Source organism: Malus domestica, chromosome 13 (genome assembly GCF_042453785.1).
Source record: "Malus domestica chromosome 13, GDT2T_hap1".
In the NCBI taxonomy this organism is placed as follows: domain Eukaryota; kingdom Viridiplantae; phylum Streptophyta; class Magnoliopsida; order Rosales; family Rosaceae; genus Malus; species Malus domestica.
Genome location: NC_091673.1, coordinates 32602285 through 32617367, shown reverse-complemented (window position 1 = coordinate 32617367; position 15083 = coordinate 32602285). Strand labels below are relative to the sequence as shown.

Here is a 15083-nt window from a genome sequence, read left to right as displayed (position 1 = left end):
TATTGTTGTCCGTGTCATCTCTAAACAGATAAGAAATACTTTAAGTAGGTTTGTTCCAAATAATCTTCTCGGACAGTACTACACAGACACAGGTAAAACAAACAACAAATATAAAAGAAAATCGAGATTTGGGGTAGTTTGATTCGTATACCTGGAGCCTTTTCAGCAACATCACTTGGAAATTCAAGTAAACTTCCCAGCTATCCATCAGTAAAACAAACGCCGAGTATAAATTAAAGTGGCACAGCAGGGTTTTGAAAGGGAGATGTATGATTCACATAACAAAACAGTACGAATGCAGATAGCATCCAGATCAATGATTTTTAACCGAGTAGGACAAGAAACGAGGTTCCTGGCAAAATATTGCTAATATTTGTGCGGATTTTTACCTTTTCTAACAGTACAGAAGCTAATCGCTGGGATAACAAAAATCGTTACAACTTATATGAGACACGGTAAATTTTTCCACGTACTGAGAACGGAGAAGAAACTGTAAGTGGTAAAAGTAAGAAGAATAATTTACCTATTTACTTAAACAGAAACAAACCAGCAACAGAAGGAACTACATATGACTATGTTAAGAATTCTGACTCACAATTACCCACTGCTTTCTATTAGCCGGATGGAACCAATTAAATTAAAAAGTTACTATGGAAAGGAAACTACATAAACATAGATACCAACTTCAAAAGTTTAACAGAAATCAAATGAACATAAGGCAAGAAAAAATATTGATTTTTGTACCGGTGAGACTAAAAACCACAAATACTTGACAGTCAATTTCTTTGCTGCACACAGTAGATATTATACTTGAGCAAATTGAATTTTACAAAGGATTGTTACCAGTTATGGTATTGTACATGTAATGATACTCTGCTCACAAATTGGTCCGCAATGCAGACAGAATAAGACATGTCTTCTAGTTTACTTTGTTCATGGGTCCTCGCATAATCTTGGCTTAAGGACAACATGCTGCAAAATTCATGACCCAAGAAATTACACATCTCACGGAAAAATTTATCTAGATGCATCTCAGAATAACACCCACCAAAAGAAGATAGTTACTCATATATTCGCATGGAAAAGTTATAAAATGATAATATCTAATCAACCATGGATCTCATTTACCAAAATGCATCTCGAATATCAGAAATCAAAGAAGTACCTTAATTTGTGTCCTATTATAAGTGTAAGTGATGTGAATAGACTCATCACTGGCCTGAATAACAGCTGGATACGAGAATTCCATTCCCAAAGTCTCCTCCAATGTCACAGCATCACGCCATGAGTCCCCATCATCATTCGAGAGTGCAACTTTAAGTACACCCCTTGACACCGTGTTATAAGCAAGTAAAATAAAGCCATCTCTTAGCTTTACCCCATCAATACCTAATAAGAACATTGGCATAAAGAAAGATTGAAATGAGAATGAAAAAATGACAAGGGACGTTTAATGAACAGTTACATGCTACATGCTATGTGCTCACATTTCAATTTATAAAGAAACGACAAATACTAAATATAACAGAAAATGTGCAAATGAAATTAACTTGTTTACTGATTGAAGACGCATAAATGGGGGTAAGGCTAGCCGACATTCACCTCTCCCAGATCCTGCGTAAAGCGGGAGCCTTGTGCACTGGGTACGACGACTGATTGAAGACGCAGTGCTAAAGAAAAACTTTCAATTTATAAAGAAACGACAAATTCTAAATATAACAGAAAATGTGCAAATGAAATTAACTTGTCTACTGATTGAAGACGCAGTGCTAAAGAAAAACTCAATTCAGAACAATGTTGTGGTAAACATTTTACCACACTCGGATGTATATATACTGCCTTAAACAATGAAAAAACTATGACTCGGCCACAAACCTGAGTTTGGATTGGGGAGTTCAGTAGGTATTGCATGATTCCAGTTCTGGCCACCGTCGTTGGATTCTGCAACACAAACTCTCCCAATCTGATCAAAGGATCGCATTAAAAGGCGCAAGGTCCCTGTTGCAGTCTGGTAAGGAACTGGTTGAATGACACTAAGAGTTTCGTTTTCAACATAAATAGGACCGTACTTTCTCCACAACCTAACAGAATCTGTTGCGACCTGTTGAATCATACATGTTAGGCACCAATTCTGAACATCTTGAAAGTTTAACCACTCTATGCAATTGAGTTTCAGTGACAACCTCCACCCATGCGCCCCAAGAGTTCCAGCTTTCGACAGAGGATCCACATAGCAAATTACCATTTTCCAGCAAGATAGGCTGAACAATAATAAAGCAGAAGGTATAGCAAAATCACCATTTTAGTATTAACGATGTTTTACAATTGCTGACACATATGAGTATCTTTCATATGAGTTCAAGTAATACCTTATTCTTTATTGGTCCTAATATACCAGGAGGAAGTTGCTCTCTTTCTGTCCAAGTAACACCTTTATCATATGACCGCTTCATGCATCCACTCCATCTGATATCCATCAACGGATAGTTAGCAGAAGCTAACAAATGTAAAAAAAAATGTGTACAAAACATCATTAGTACGATGGCAGTGCAAAGCAGTACAGGATCATTCTTAAAGTAAAAAAAAAAACAGTTTGAGAAAACATGATAACAGCCAAAGGTGCTTTTTTTTTTCTTTTTTTTTTTTTTTTTTTTTCTAATTTCGTGAGAATTAACTAGATTATCTCAAGGTCTAGCAATTTTGAGCATGAATTGCCCATCAACTTCGACGGCATCACCCACATTAAATGCATTAATTTACAGATACTCCTTTTCTGAACTAAAAAAAAACAAAAACAAAATAAAGATGAACTCTTCTGGTCTAAATTCTGGATTATACTTCGTTCAAAAAAATAAAAATAAATAAATAAATAAATTCTGGATTATACAAGAGAGGCAGTAGCCTTTGCCTAAGCTAGTAACTAGCTTAAGTGAATTAACAATTTGATCCTAGGCCTAGGATGCCAAGTCAAGAGACTTGACCAACTAAACTAGTTGGGAGATACATGAAAAACTTTCTTCCAGAATTAATAACGCCATGAAAATGATTTCAAATCATGAAGAACAATTGTGTTGCTTTTCCTTTTCTTTTTGTTTGTGTGATATATATAAGCCAAGCAAAATTCAAACCTATCGGTACAAAAACAGTTAGGAACATGCTCATAAAGAGATACAAAGAAAAAACTTAAGTGTTCAGTAAAACGTGACTGCAAATGCTTTATAGTATTAGTAGGAAAAATATACTTTTGAACCTCTGGTCCTATTTTATAGAACAGAAGCAGCTCCTCTGATGGAAGTTTGAACAATACAGGGTTCCACATTGGGGTGTCAAGTTGTTCATCAGCAACGACAGGTGACTGCCAATAGCCATTCTGCAACGAAAAATTCTACCCGTTAGTGTTAATAATTCACATAAAGTCCGGTCAGGACTTTACTAAGAATTAGTAATAAACTATCAGTACACAAGACTAAGATAACTTCAGTTGCAGTGCGTTTTGTAATTTATATCCTAACAAAAGATCACATAAACCATAGAACAGAGAAAAATGGGAGAAAAGTAGAGAAGAGAGTATCCTTAGAGTGAAAGAGAAGTCCATGAATTCTACTAACTTAGATTCGGCCAATTCGAGGCCAGTTGCAATTAAATACTGGAGTAAACGCACACGGATATTGTGTTTGTGTTTTTTTCTTCAAATTTCAAAAATGAAAATCATTGCAATTAAGAGTACAACCTTTGCTGTTCATAAAGTGAGCAGAGCACTACCGTTACCTTGTAGGTCTGCAACCAAATCTTCACATCAGGTGCACCCTCTGACGTACCTCCGAAATAGGCAACCAAGAAGTGATCTTTATCAACCTACACAGACAACAAACAAGCACTGGTCTAGTTAACATGTTGAGAGAATAGTAACGAACTACATATCTTTCATTACTTTTTTTCTTTGAAATAAAGTTTCTCCTGCACAACCTCAACAATGGTAGAAGCATGACAGCTATTGAAGGGAGCAGAATGTGCAGGAAACGTGTATTCCTCTAACACAGGCCCCTCAAGGTAACAGTCCTTCCTCATACTTACATTCGGGGTTGCAGGCGCGGTCGTTGCGGTTTCTGCAAATATTCTATCTAGTTTTCTGCATAATTTTTCAGCATTACATTACATGTTTCTGCAAATATTTTCAACTTGGAAAAGAAAACCCATATCAACAAATAAACAAAAGAAAATCCAATGATCCCATCAAATTATTTCAAAATTATTGATAAAAATCATGATAAATTAGAATCGAAGAAACTGTCATACAAAAACGAAAAAGAAAGTAAAAGGAAGACCTGATGGGAAAGTAGTGAAGGAGGTGGTGTTGGGCATGGGATGCGAGAGTGGAATTGAAGGAAAAAGGAGTACGAGGATGCAGCAGATCAAACACATTCAACACCGAAAATACCAAAACTAGAAAGAAAGACAGCAACACAAGCAACACAACGCTTCCCACTGATTTCCACATCTTCGTACCAACGAAGGTTCAGTTGCCATGCCATGGCTTCAATTATTTTGTCGGACGGAGAGAAACGCAGAGTCAACACAATTAACAGCTGTTTTGCTTGTTTTTTTTAACATGAATACATCATAAAATTACAAAAACTTGGAAAATTTGATAGGCCGGTTGTCGAAAAATAATTCACCGGTCAAAATCTGGTAGGATTCAGTGACAATCATGTAATTTTACTAAAATTATAGTAGTATTTTCAGAATTGCATTGGTTGAACTTTCTATTTAAACTTAAACATCTCAATTGTGTAATGAGGTTTTGGAATTGTATCAATATTACTCCTCAATTAATTTACCATAATCCTTCGTTAAATTAATGATACGACACCTAAGAAGAGTGATGATGTTGTAAATATTGATCTATTTCTAGGTTTGACTTACATGGAATGAGTTTACTGCTATCGTGACATCACATCCTAATAATACAATGTCATGTGTAAGTTTCTTTTCTAAATGACATTGTATTATTAAACCAAGATGTCATGTAGTGATGTATCTGTTCCATACAAGGTTAATCTTGCCATATGAAAGTCACTTGCATCATTGCGACCAAACTATGTGACTGGTTCAGGCGAGTCGAAGCTCTATGATGACTAGTTTTCGTTCATATGATTACTATATTAAATGACAACGTGGACAAGTATTAAGGCGAGTTTTCACTCACATCACCTAAGGAGCTTTATATCCTCAAATTGATTCCTTTAAGCCAAGCAAATTTAGGGTTAAACTTGAACAAAAATAGTCAATTTAGGTATTAAGAACTCCATAAATGACATCACAGCGAAAACTAACTTCAATATTTCTCCACATCACCACTTTAACGCTTCATGACCCTATCAATTAACGTTGGCGACCTAATGAATGTCCATTTTTTAAAACTAGGTAGTTATTTGGAATGTTTTTAAAATCAATTAAAATTAGGTTGTTATTTGTACTTAATGGTTTTTTTTTTTTTTGGAGAGATTTGGAACATTAACCTTAAATTGGCCCACTTTAAACTTTGAAAATTGCGTGTTGACCCCTGAAAGTGTCACAAACAAAGATTAGATAAATATACAGTTATTTCTAATACATTCGATGTACCACGAGACAATAAAGTCCAACTTCTCCAACATCCAAAGCTCCAAAAATCACCTCGATTAGTCGATTATGACTTGTGAGGGTATAATTCGGATGCCAATGATATCTAGCATCGCAATCAGCAGGGATTTGTGTAAAACCTGAAATATGCAGTCCTGCAAACTGAGATGATTATCTTGTACATGAATGAGTTTCACTTCACCCTTGTCCGAAAAAGCTATAGCTATCTTTGCACCCATAAACCTACTTTAAGAAAACCTACTAATCTTCTGGCTCAGTGGAAAAGTCCGGTTCTTCAGGTTTTCGTAATTTTGGCATCTCGTCTTTGAGCTTCTGAGCTCCCCTTCTTGTGTTTGCTGCAAATCTTGAAGCCAGTACTGTGACCCTAAGATTCATTTTTGCTTGGGAAGAGGGATTTGAAACAACAGAAAGATCTTCTTCCGCTTGCTCAGTCTCATAAGCCACTTTCTCATCCAAAGCAAATGATTCCCTCATGCTCAGATCTTTTGTCGTCATTCTTCTCTTGTGGCGGCGCCAAGCAGCCTGTATGAAGCAGGCAGCCCATGTTCTCCAATGGTGAGAGTAAAACCGAAATGTGTGCTGCAGCTTCTTGCTGTGCAGGCGTCTGAATTGGTTAGCCACAAATTTGAGATCTTCAGCTCGTAATGCAAAAGCTTCAACTTCACTAAGTGCTTTAACTGTTCGTGTTGAAGAAGGCAAGTTAGCAGTGGATTTTGGGAGCAAAGCCCATGCGAGCAGCTCCTCACCACAAAAGTCTCCAGGTCTTAATGTGATTGAATTGAAGAATCCAGTCCGCCCTCCATTGGTCGTAGAACTATCCAGAGTCCCTCTTATAATGAAAAGCATTTCTGACACTGGGTCACCCTCTCGGACTATGTAAGTACCCCCCGTGCTTAGGGAGGACACCAAACGCTCACATATTGCATCGAGAAGCTGATCATCCATCTGTGAGAAGAAAGGGACCTGACGAAATGAGAAAGGAAAATGGGTTAATTCTTATTTCCATCTTATTTCAAAGCACATGAATCATCAGAGCTTTTATATCAGTTATTTAGTCAAAATCTATGACATTGTAAGCGGTTACACTACATTAGGACGAGTTCCCAAGTGTAGCAAACACATGCACTTTGAGACATTCTCAACGGCATCATATTAATTTTTGATGCCTGTTTAATGAGTTAAGCTTTCAACCTATATCCTAATTCAACATACAATGGGAACTGGAGCCTTCAGACACCATCAGACGCAGGCTCCAGTTGTTTTACTACAAATACCCCTTTTTTTTCCCTAATAGTTGCTAGGCATGCATATATGATATTAACTGAATGAGATTGCCTTCAAGCCCAAAATTATAAATACTTGGGGAGAACCATACTCTTCGAACAAGATCTAAGCATAGGTGGCGTTGAATATCACGACGAAGATCAGCAGGTAAGCCATGAAGGATGGATTCTTCATCAACTCCTCTAGTTGCCAGCCATTTGTACTGAACAAAGCGTCGAACACGTCGTCTCAAATCTTCAGGGAGTTGACGATGCTTCATCCATTCCTCTGTGTCTCTTCTCTTAAGCCTCCACTCCTCAAGCCTCACAGTGATTGATTGGAGATAGGTCTACAATATAAAGATAAGGCTTTTTAGCAAAAATAGTCTCTGAGATTTGCATAACTCCTCACTGTGGTCCCTGAGAATACAAGTTGTCCCTTAGATTGTCCACCATCAATCATTTTGGCCCTTCCATGAATAGTTATGTTAAATAAAGATTATAATGACAAAACTACCCTAAATTTAATAAACAATAGGCCACAATGATTTGACAAAAGTTGAGGGTATTTTTGTCATTGTATCCTTATTTAATGGAGATTTTCCATGGAAGGACCAAAATGATTGATTGTGGACAAACTCAGGGACCAATTCTATCGATTTCAAATCTCAAAGACCATAATGAAGAGTTATGCAAATCTCAAGGACCATTTTGAATTAAAAGCCTAAAGATAATGCCAAAGTCTAATGTATCAATTCAACAAGCATCAATGATCATTTAAAATAGTAAGCCGATATAATTGAATCACAAAGTTAACTAAATGTAATTACTAGTCCAAGGCATGTCCCCAACGAAGAAAGTTACCATTGTAGATAATATTCTATAAATGAAACTTTGTGGGCCAGAATTAATTAATAAGTTTCTCCCAAACGTCACTTGGTATTTAATGACAAAAAATTGATGAAGAAACATTCCAGACTTCAAGCAGCAGAAATGTAATACTAAAAGCAAGAAATGATGGCAAGAAGCGTTCCTATAGTTACCTGCATATTCCCGATTAAGTGGGCAAATAATACAAGGCCCACAATGGCAATGAGAATGGCAAATGACGTTTCCCCAATAAAAGTACTTGTTGACAAATTCTGCCCATAGGAACTGAGACAACAAGAAAGCCACAATATGAATCAACAATTTTCAACGGCTATAAAAAATGTAAAATTATCAAATTCTGCCCATATATATATATGTATGTATGTATGTATATAAAAGACTTCCATTTCTTATAGAAACTGTTCTGCCAAATTATATGCATGTAATATATGTCCAACAACCTAACGTTCACACTCTGGCAGTCGAGCTATTATCCTTGTCAGTCAATAAGCATAAAACCAATCAATCGTTAATAACCTGTATATTTTGAAGTGATTAGTATGACCCCTGTACATAAGGTGCAGGTCTACTCCACCAAAGGGGAAGCATTGGTTTAAAATCCAAAGGCAAAACCATATTCAAGCCATTCTAAAGTTCATCTAAGATTCAGTTTCACAGAATTTCAATAAACGTTAACTGAGTACTACAGAGAATCACATTGATAATATTCATTCTCTTTTCATTTTTTTCTAATGCATGCCTTGGCAAATGATTCTTTCTAGACGGCAAGCTACAAAAAATCATTGGTGGTCAAAGCATATTGAGTATGTCTCTGACGTGGAAACCCATCTTGTGATTGTCCATCTAAAATCAGATAGGAGGGTTAAAATTTACATTAGGCAATATACATAGATTTATGAAGAAATTTAGTTTTGGGAAAAAATAGGATAAGAAAATATACATTTCCAGTAAGACCTTTTCATACTTTAACCAAATTATTAGAACTTGATTGACTGAATAAGTTGTTTCATAGTGTTCAGAACAACAAAATCTGCCTTCAGTTTGTTACAGTTATGCACAGATGCTCCATATGAAGCCCAAGACTGCACAGTAGACCAATGAAAACATAGTTCTAAAAGCTAAAATAGACTGGCTGATTGAACCGGGTTAACCGGAACCAGCTTCAATTTACCACAGAAACCATAGTACTATGACAAGAATCACAGAAAAGATGCAAGATTCTGCCTAAGCTCATGGGACAGAGTTCAAAGACAAACGACATCATAGTTCTGAAAACCACACAAAACTGGCTGATTGAACCAGGTTAACCGGGAACCAGCTGTCTGCTGGTTCGATTTACCACCAAAACCCTTTGAAGCAGTTCATCCAGCTACATCTAAACACAACTAAACACAAATCAGATACTATAAAAACCAATTGAATTTCTGAAAGTCTGACATTTGGAAAAAAACATGGTGACAGATGTTGCACATGCAGGCTTTGGTAGGATACTCTAAATCCCTAAATAATCAACCCTCTCAATAAATGGGATCAAAGTTGAAAAAAATTCAGCAATAGTGAGATTTTCTTCACTTTCATTTAACTAAGAATGGATGCCCTGCAGAAAGAATCTCACTATACATACATACATACACATCTATAGAGTATGATGGTGATAACGACTGAAGTCTGAAGATAGGTGATAACCGAAGAAGTTAGATGATGGCTAAATCCTGAAGTTAGTTGAAGAAGAGATGCAGTGTAATAATTTCAAGGTAACTGTAGATGACTAATTACAGCATTTAACACACACACAAACACCCCACATTACACGTATTATCTTATTATCATATGTCAGGTCGTATCCTATATCTGTATGCTTGAACAGTAGGGTAAAACCATTAAACCAACCAGTTCAGCCATGAAATTATGGACTCATTGTGGATGTTTGCAAGCATTGTTTTGTAGTTTAAAATATAAGGAAAGGTACTACTGAGGCACTATCATCTCTGTTATCCCATTGCTACAAATTTTTGTACTAATACTTTATGCTTCATAATCAGTACAAAGTATTAAGTCATGAAGTTTACAGTTTTATATCTTTTCAATTTGCATTTGTTGAAGAGCATATACTATCCATCTAGCGCTATAATTTTTATGGTTGTATTTACTGTATAATATTTAAATAAAGGGTCGGTTGCAGCTTAGTACCTTATGTTTCACCTCATATTGCATGCTTATCCATATGGTTTAATCAATGATCCCTTCAGTCGTACTTTTACATTCCAAATTTTCATCAATGAGGACCCACTGTAAGTCTTCAAACGCCAAAAGTCCCCCTAACCACCCCTTCCCGGTGCCACAAAAGTAAACACAAACAATCTCCATCCTGACCAACCCCATCTTCTACCCAAACCACCAGGTCCACCACTACCCATGCTGAAAGCATCCCACCCCAACCTCACTGGCCCACTCCCTCTCTTTCCCACGTATGTCACAAGACCACTTAATGGATTTCCTGACAGTCAGACTAACAGACAGTTCACAATGGCGATACTCCAAAAGAATATTGAATAAAAAGGTCGTACCCAGTGCACAAGGCTCCCGTTTTACGCAGGGTCTGGGAGAGGTAAATGTTGGCTAGCCTTACCCCCATTTATGGAGAGGCTGCTCCCAAGTCTCGAACCCGAGACCTACCGCTCATGGGCGCCAAAAGAATATTGAATAAACTGTCAAATTCAAGACCACAGCTATCAACATGCAATTGAAGTAAACCATAGGGTACTAAACTATAACTGGAACTTCAGCATAAATGCTGTTAAATAAAGTTATTATGTCATTGGTTAAGCCTGAACCCTCCCTGTTCCAGTACAATAACCAGTCCAGTTTTCATAACGTTGGATGAGACTACAAGATGTGAGCCTGAAGCTTTGTAATTGATTAGTCAACCTAACACACAGTTAAGCCTCAAGCCATCAACCTTTCTTGATCCATGGGTCATTGTAATCAACAACTTCTGCACTTTCCTCCGCCATTAACCAATACTCTTTGACTATGCCACTATCCCAAAAAGATTTATCACACACTCCTATAAACAACACATATAAAAGATTCACAATCCATCTTATGTGGGTGCTGCCCACTGCCTCTCTCTTTTTAAACTTTAAAAACATTTTTGCACACGGTGCATAAATGTTTATGCAAATTATTTATTAGTGGCATGATTTAGTTTCCGCTTTTTAATTTGAGTACCATCATTGCTTAAATAATTTACTACTAAATTAAACATAGTGTTAGACAGTGGGTATAGAACCAATTAATAGAGTTGATCCTCATTTATATTGGCATGGTAATCATTATAGGTGCCGCTGGATTTTATCCTACTGCAGGTCATATAAGGGAATTTAGCACCTAAACTGGTATTTAATGAAGTAAAAACTGGTCCACAGACTTGAATAATATTTCAAAGTTCGGCCAGTGAAAAACGGAAAACTCTTTTAAAAAGCAACAGGAAACCAACACTGATAAGTAGTAAGTAATCAACCATAGCCACGATCGTTCTTAGTGAATAAAAATAACAACCATTGGTAATAAAAGAAGCCTTTGCTGATTTTAGTTTGCGAATAATAACATAGCATCTAAATCTTCATGACATCTTAAATTTCTAACTTTGTTTTTGTTGATTTAATATTTTATTCATACCTTTCTACCTTAAAAAGGAAAAAACATCATACCTTAGTTGTTGCAAGCCCCACCATAAACAATAGAAGTACTTCATGATGAAGTTTGAGGAAACGACATTTTTTGTTACTGCGCTTTCGAATATGCCATATTTGAAATTGTCATTTGCAGGATTACAATTCTCAAACACATTTGTACTACTTGCCCAACCTTTTCTGCTAAGATTGTCACAATCTAGATAAGAAAGCGAACATTTTGTGGTGTTCAGTTCCTTTTTACAAAATGACTTCCAGCATGAGGTATATCGGTCAATTGATAGTAAATACCATGCTGCCCCTAACACCTGTAACAACAAATGAGGTAATAGATTAGCTCCCGTTCTGGAACTCAGCGAGGAGAGGAGGGAGGGAGGGAGGGAGGGAGAGAGGGAGGGGGTGGAATAAAGATTTAATAGGAAGACAAAAGCAACCAAAGATACATACATGGCTGGCCAGCATGTACAATAGAAGATTATATGCAGCCCCTGCCCAGGCAGTCTTTGTGACCACTCCAGTTGCTTTGATTATTTGCAAACTTAATGGAAAAATAAGATATAATCTGGGGACATATTGGATCAGAACAATTAGAGCAAGAGCATTGTTGTTATGATCCGTTTGGGCGCTTCTTGTTGCGGGGATAATAAACCAGATGACTATCTGCACAAAATTTTCAATCAGCTATACTTCACCTTTCTCACCCAAAAAACTTTACATAATCCATGAACCTAGCATTTCAGATTTAGGGTCAGTCTCATGTTAATGAATCTAGGATTTCCTCTAAAGAGTCTGTACAGTATTTAATAACTAAGTATTTTAACCAAATTTCGCAGTCTGCCTTTCTAGTGAAGATTGCCAAAACCTCACCATCAGACAAAGGGGTGCTTTGAAACAACATGAAATAAGCACAGGTTTTGGTTGGGTGTAATCATGATCAAGTGGAAATTGTGTCAACCAGTTTAACATGAACAATAAGCATTTGTGTATCGAGACAACTAACCTAACCCAAACACAACGAGAAATGACATGTTTAGTAATCTCCTATTGATATGTTCAATAATTGTGTCATGTTGACACAATTGTAACCTATAAAACAAGACATAATTATAAAGTTTAAAGTAAAATTGACAATGTAAAACAAAACATATCTGTCAAAGAAAAACTAACTTTGATCAAATCAGGCTGATCACTATTGCTATAACCATTTGCATTACCTATTTAATACTACCCTCACAAATAAGCAACAATTCATACACATTTTCTTTGCGTACTCTTATTCACATTGATATTGGATACGTGATAGGCTTATTTGCTGGCTGTCATCACTCCGGTAAATTTTAGAGTAGCATTCAGTTAATCTAGCTCTTTTACATATTTTCTCTTTAATATTAGATGGATACAATAATTTTCTTTCACTCATTCCCTGATGCACATAACTTAAACAGAAATGAGAAGTAGGTAAGAAAATCTACAATGTCAAGAATCAGTTATCCTCCAAAAAAAATACCTGAGGGAGGGGCAATGTGGCTATGAGATCAATGAAGAAGTCTGATCTAATATACCTCAGCGCAATCTTCTTTGGGTCCATGACAAGTTCACCCCTCCCAAAAACGCGAGAGCTTGGCGCAACATAAGCTGTCCTAAACTTTATCATCACATGCAACATATAAAAGATATCCGCAATAGTCCGGAAACAAGTCACAACAATTCGCAACCTCAAGTCTGTCTTCACACAATACGTGTTTGCATCCCCTCCCAGCATGGGCAAGTAAAAATACAAGGGGTCAACAAAAAGTGCCACCAAGCACGAGACAATGAAAACCCGATTCCATTGCAACATGATCTCACTACCCGGGTCAAGTATTCTCTTTCGCCAAGGTTCATGATCTTCTGGAAACACCTTTGAATGGCCAATGCTGAAAGTTTCAACAAACCTATTTCTTCCCCCCACTAGTCCAGTGTCAGATTTAAGCAATGAAGATGACTTATATGCAGACGATGACTTTTCAAGCTGAGATGGTTCAGCTCTTCGCCATAAAGATTCTTTATGCCGTTTTTTATCAGAATAAAACCTAAATCACATTAAAGGTGAGCAGAGTATTAAAGAGTGTCCCGATGCGTAGATTGAGTAAGGTTGTCTTAAAAGTTAATTATAATTCATGTTTCTCATATTAAACTTAAGGAACTTGATGATAATATCCCACAAATTAGATGCATTAAATAAAAGGATGTCTTATTAAGCAAATGAACAAAACTGTAAACAGTAAAATAAAGGGAAAATTGCACAAACACCACCTGGACTATTAGGGCTGTGTGCAAATTCTACCCAAACTAAAAATCTTGCCAGTTTACCAACCAGACTCACGTTTTAATGTGAATGTCCAGCCTCCATTTGTTTTCATCAAGAGTTCAGTTTGGGTAGTATTTGTGCAGAGTCTGCAGACCCTCCAGGTGCTATTTGTCAAATGCAAGCCCTAATCAAATCACACAAATTGGCTGAGCTAGGCCGTAGGTTCCAACCAGACGGAATTCGTTTGTACGTTCCCAATCAATTGAAAACATTCAATTATTCATATTTCCTCTAGAAACAAACAGATTCCCAGAAAAAATTACTAAACAAGTTCGAAGTTGTATGGATTTATAGAAGGGTAAGACATGAAGCCTATTAAAGTATATGGATAACTGAGAAGAGCATAGCTTTCAATGGTCCAATCCCAATCAGAATAAAAACAAGTAAATCATTTCAGATGGTTTTCATATAAAAAAGAGTTTCAGATATTTTTCATCACATTTTCTCACTATCCAAACAAGCACTTAAAGAAGAAAGAGGGAAATGAAAAATGGGGTTCCTAGAAAAACTGTGCTTCTGTCATATTTTCCCATGCCTAGTCCCACCTATTTGTCAACCTCAATATTTCTCATTCACTTTCTGAGCAACCAAACAGACAGAAAAATTAAATAGAGAAATAGTTTATTGAAAATGGAAAAAAATAAAGAAGGAAACATTGTGGGCAATTCACCTGACAAGCCTTTCCTTCCTCAATTCCATGGCAAGAAGGAGAAAGCTGAATCCAAATCCTTGGGCTCAAATCCCTTTCACAGCATCTCCCCTACAATTTGAGGGATATTTTCTGTCTCAGTGTGTTGCAAATCTGATGAGGTCAGAGTAGCGGACGAGAGAGAAAGAGAGAGGTAGGTGAGCTCAGCAGGAGAGAGAGAGTGACAGTGGTTTGGTGAGAATTCCAGGAATTTAATGGATTTATAAATTCGTAAATGTTTATAAAGCTAAAGGTTGTAGCTAAATTTGGATTTGAGAGAATTTTAACAGATTTTAAAATTTTAGTGTAGTCAATTAAAATATTTTAAAGAATTTTAGAATTCATTCAAATTTACGTGTAATCAATTAAAAGATTTTAAAGGATTTTAAAATTTATCCAAATCTAACTGTATTAAAAAAAATTAAGATTTTGGAGGATTTCAATAAATTATGGATTTTGTAGGATTTGAGAGCAAAAAGTATATATAACCAAAACTAAAAAGAATCAAACCTCATCCCTTAGGATTTCAAATCCTTCCATCACAATCCACCACA

The 15083-nt window shown here is 36.4% G+C and overlaps 2 protein-coding genes across 5 annotated transcripts; both read right to left on the bottom strand.

Moving 5' to 3' along the window:
- Nucleotides 1–714: 714 nt before the first annotated feature.
- LOC103411789 (uncharacterized) lies at nt 715–4729 on the bottom strand. Of its 4 annotated transcripts, none has more exons than XR_011574736.1 (10): nt 4326–4608; nt 4075–4129; nt 3769–3855; nt 3243–3370; nt 2370–2466; nt 2184–2261; nt 1876–2101; nt 1603–1670; nt 1166–1389; nt 715–972 (listed from the first exon to the last, which is right to left on the bottom strand). XR_011574736.1 is itself a non-coding variant. In XM_008350410.4 (9 exons), exons 1-9 carry the CDS (start codon nt 4496–4498, stop codon nt 934–936), a joined length of 1215 nt encoding a protein of 404 aa, XP_008348632.2. In that variant the 5' UTR covers nt 4499–4729; the 3' UTR covers nt 715–933. The 4 variants fall into 4 exon arrangements, 2 of the variants coding, with proteins under 2 accessions (XP_008348632.2, XP_028947611.1); XR_011574735.1 differs by having other exon boundaries at nt 3967–4129; nt 4326–4606; XM_008350410.4 differs by lacking the exon at nt 1603–1670 and having other exon boundaries at nt 3967–4129; nt 4326–4729.
- Nucleotides 4730–5570: 841 nt separating this feature from the next.
- Nucleotides 5571–14791, bottom strand: LOC103411787 (cyclic nucleotide-gated ion channel 17-like). Its single transcript, XM_008350409.4, has 7 exons — nt 14512–14791; nt 12999–13563; nt 11939–12151; nt 11510–11799; nt 7949–8060; nt 7019–7255; nt 5571–6606 (listed from the first exon to the last, which is right to left on the bottom strand). Exons 1-7 carry the CDS (start codon nt 14538–14540, stop codon nt 5884–5886), a joined length of 2169 nt encoding a protein of 722 aa, XP_008348631.1. The 5' UTR covers nt 14541–14791; the 3' UTR covers nt 5571–5883.
- Nucleotides 14792–15083: the final 292 nt, after the last annotated feature.

What these genes read in the sequence shown, in the direction of transcription:
- LOC103411789 (XM_008350410.4), bottom strand. Translation starts at nt 4,498, where the DNA reads ATGTGGAAATCAGTGGGAAGCGTTGTGTTGCTTGTGTTGCTGTCTTTC. An exon ending in CTTCACTACTTTCCCATCAG is followed by an intron (nt 4,130 to 4,325) that starts GTCTTCCTTTTA and finishes AAAATTATGCAG; the next exon opens with AAAACTAGATAGAATATTTG. An exon ending in ATAATAGGACACAAATTAAG is followed by an intron (nt 973 to 1,165) that starts GTACTTCTTTGA and finishes TGAATTTTGCAG; the next exon opens with CATGTTGTCCTTAAGCCAAG.
- LOC103411787 (XM_008350409.4), bottom strand. Translation starts at nt 14,540, where the DNA reads ATGGAATTGAGGAAGGAAAGGCTTGTCAG. An exon ending in AGGAAGGAAAGGCTTGTCAG is followed by an intron (nt 13,564 to 14,511) that starts GTGAATTGCCCA and finishes AATGTGATTTAG; the next exon opens with GTTTTATTCTGATAAAAAAC. An exon ending in GCTTAGATCTTGTTCGAAGA is followed by an intron (nt 6,607 to 7,018) that starts GTATGGTTCTCC and finishes TCATTTCGTCAG; the next exon opens with GTCCCTTTCTTCTCACAGAT.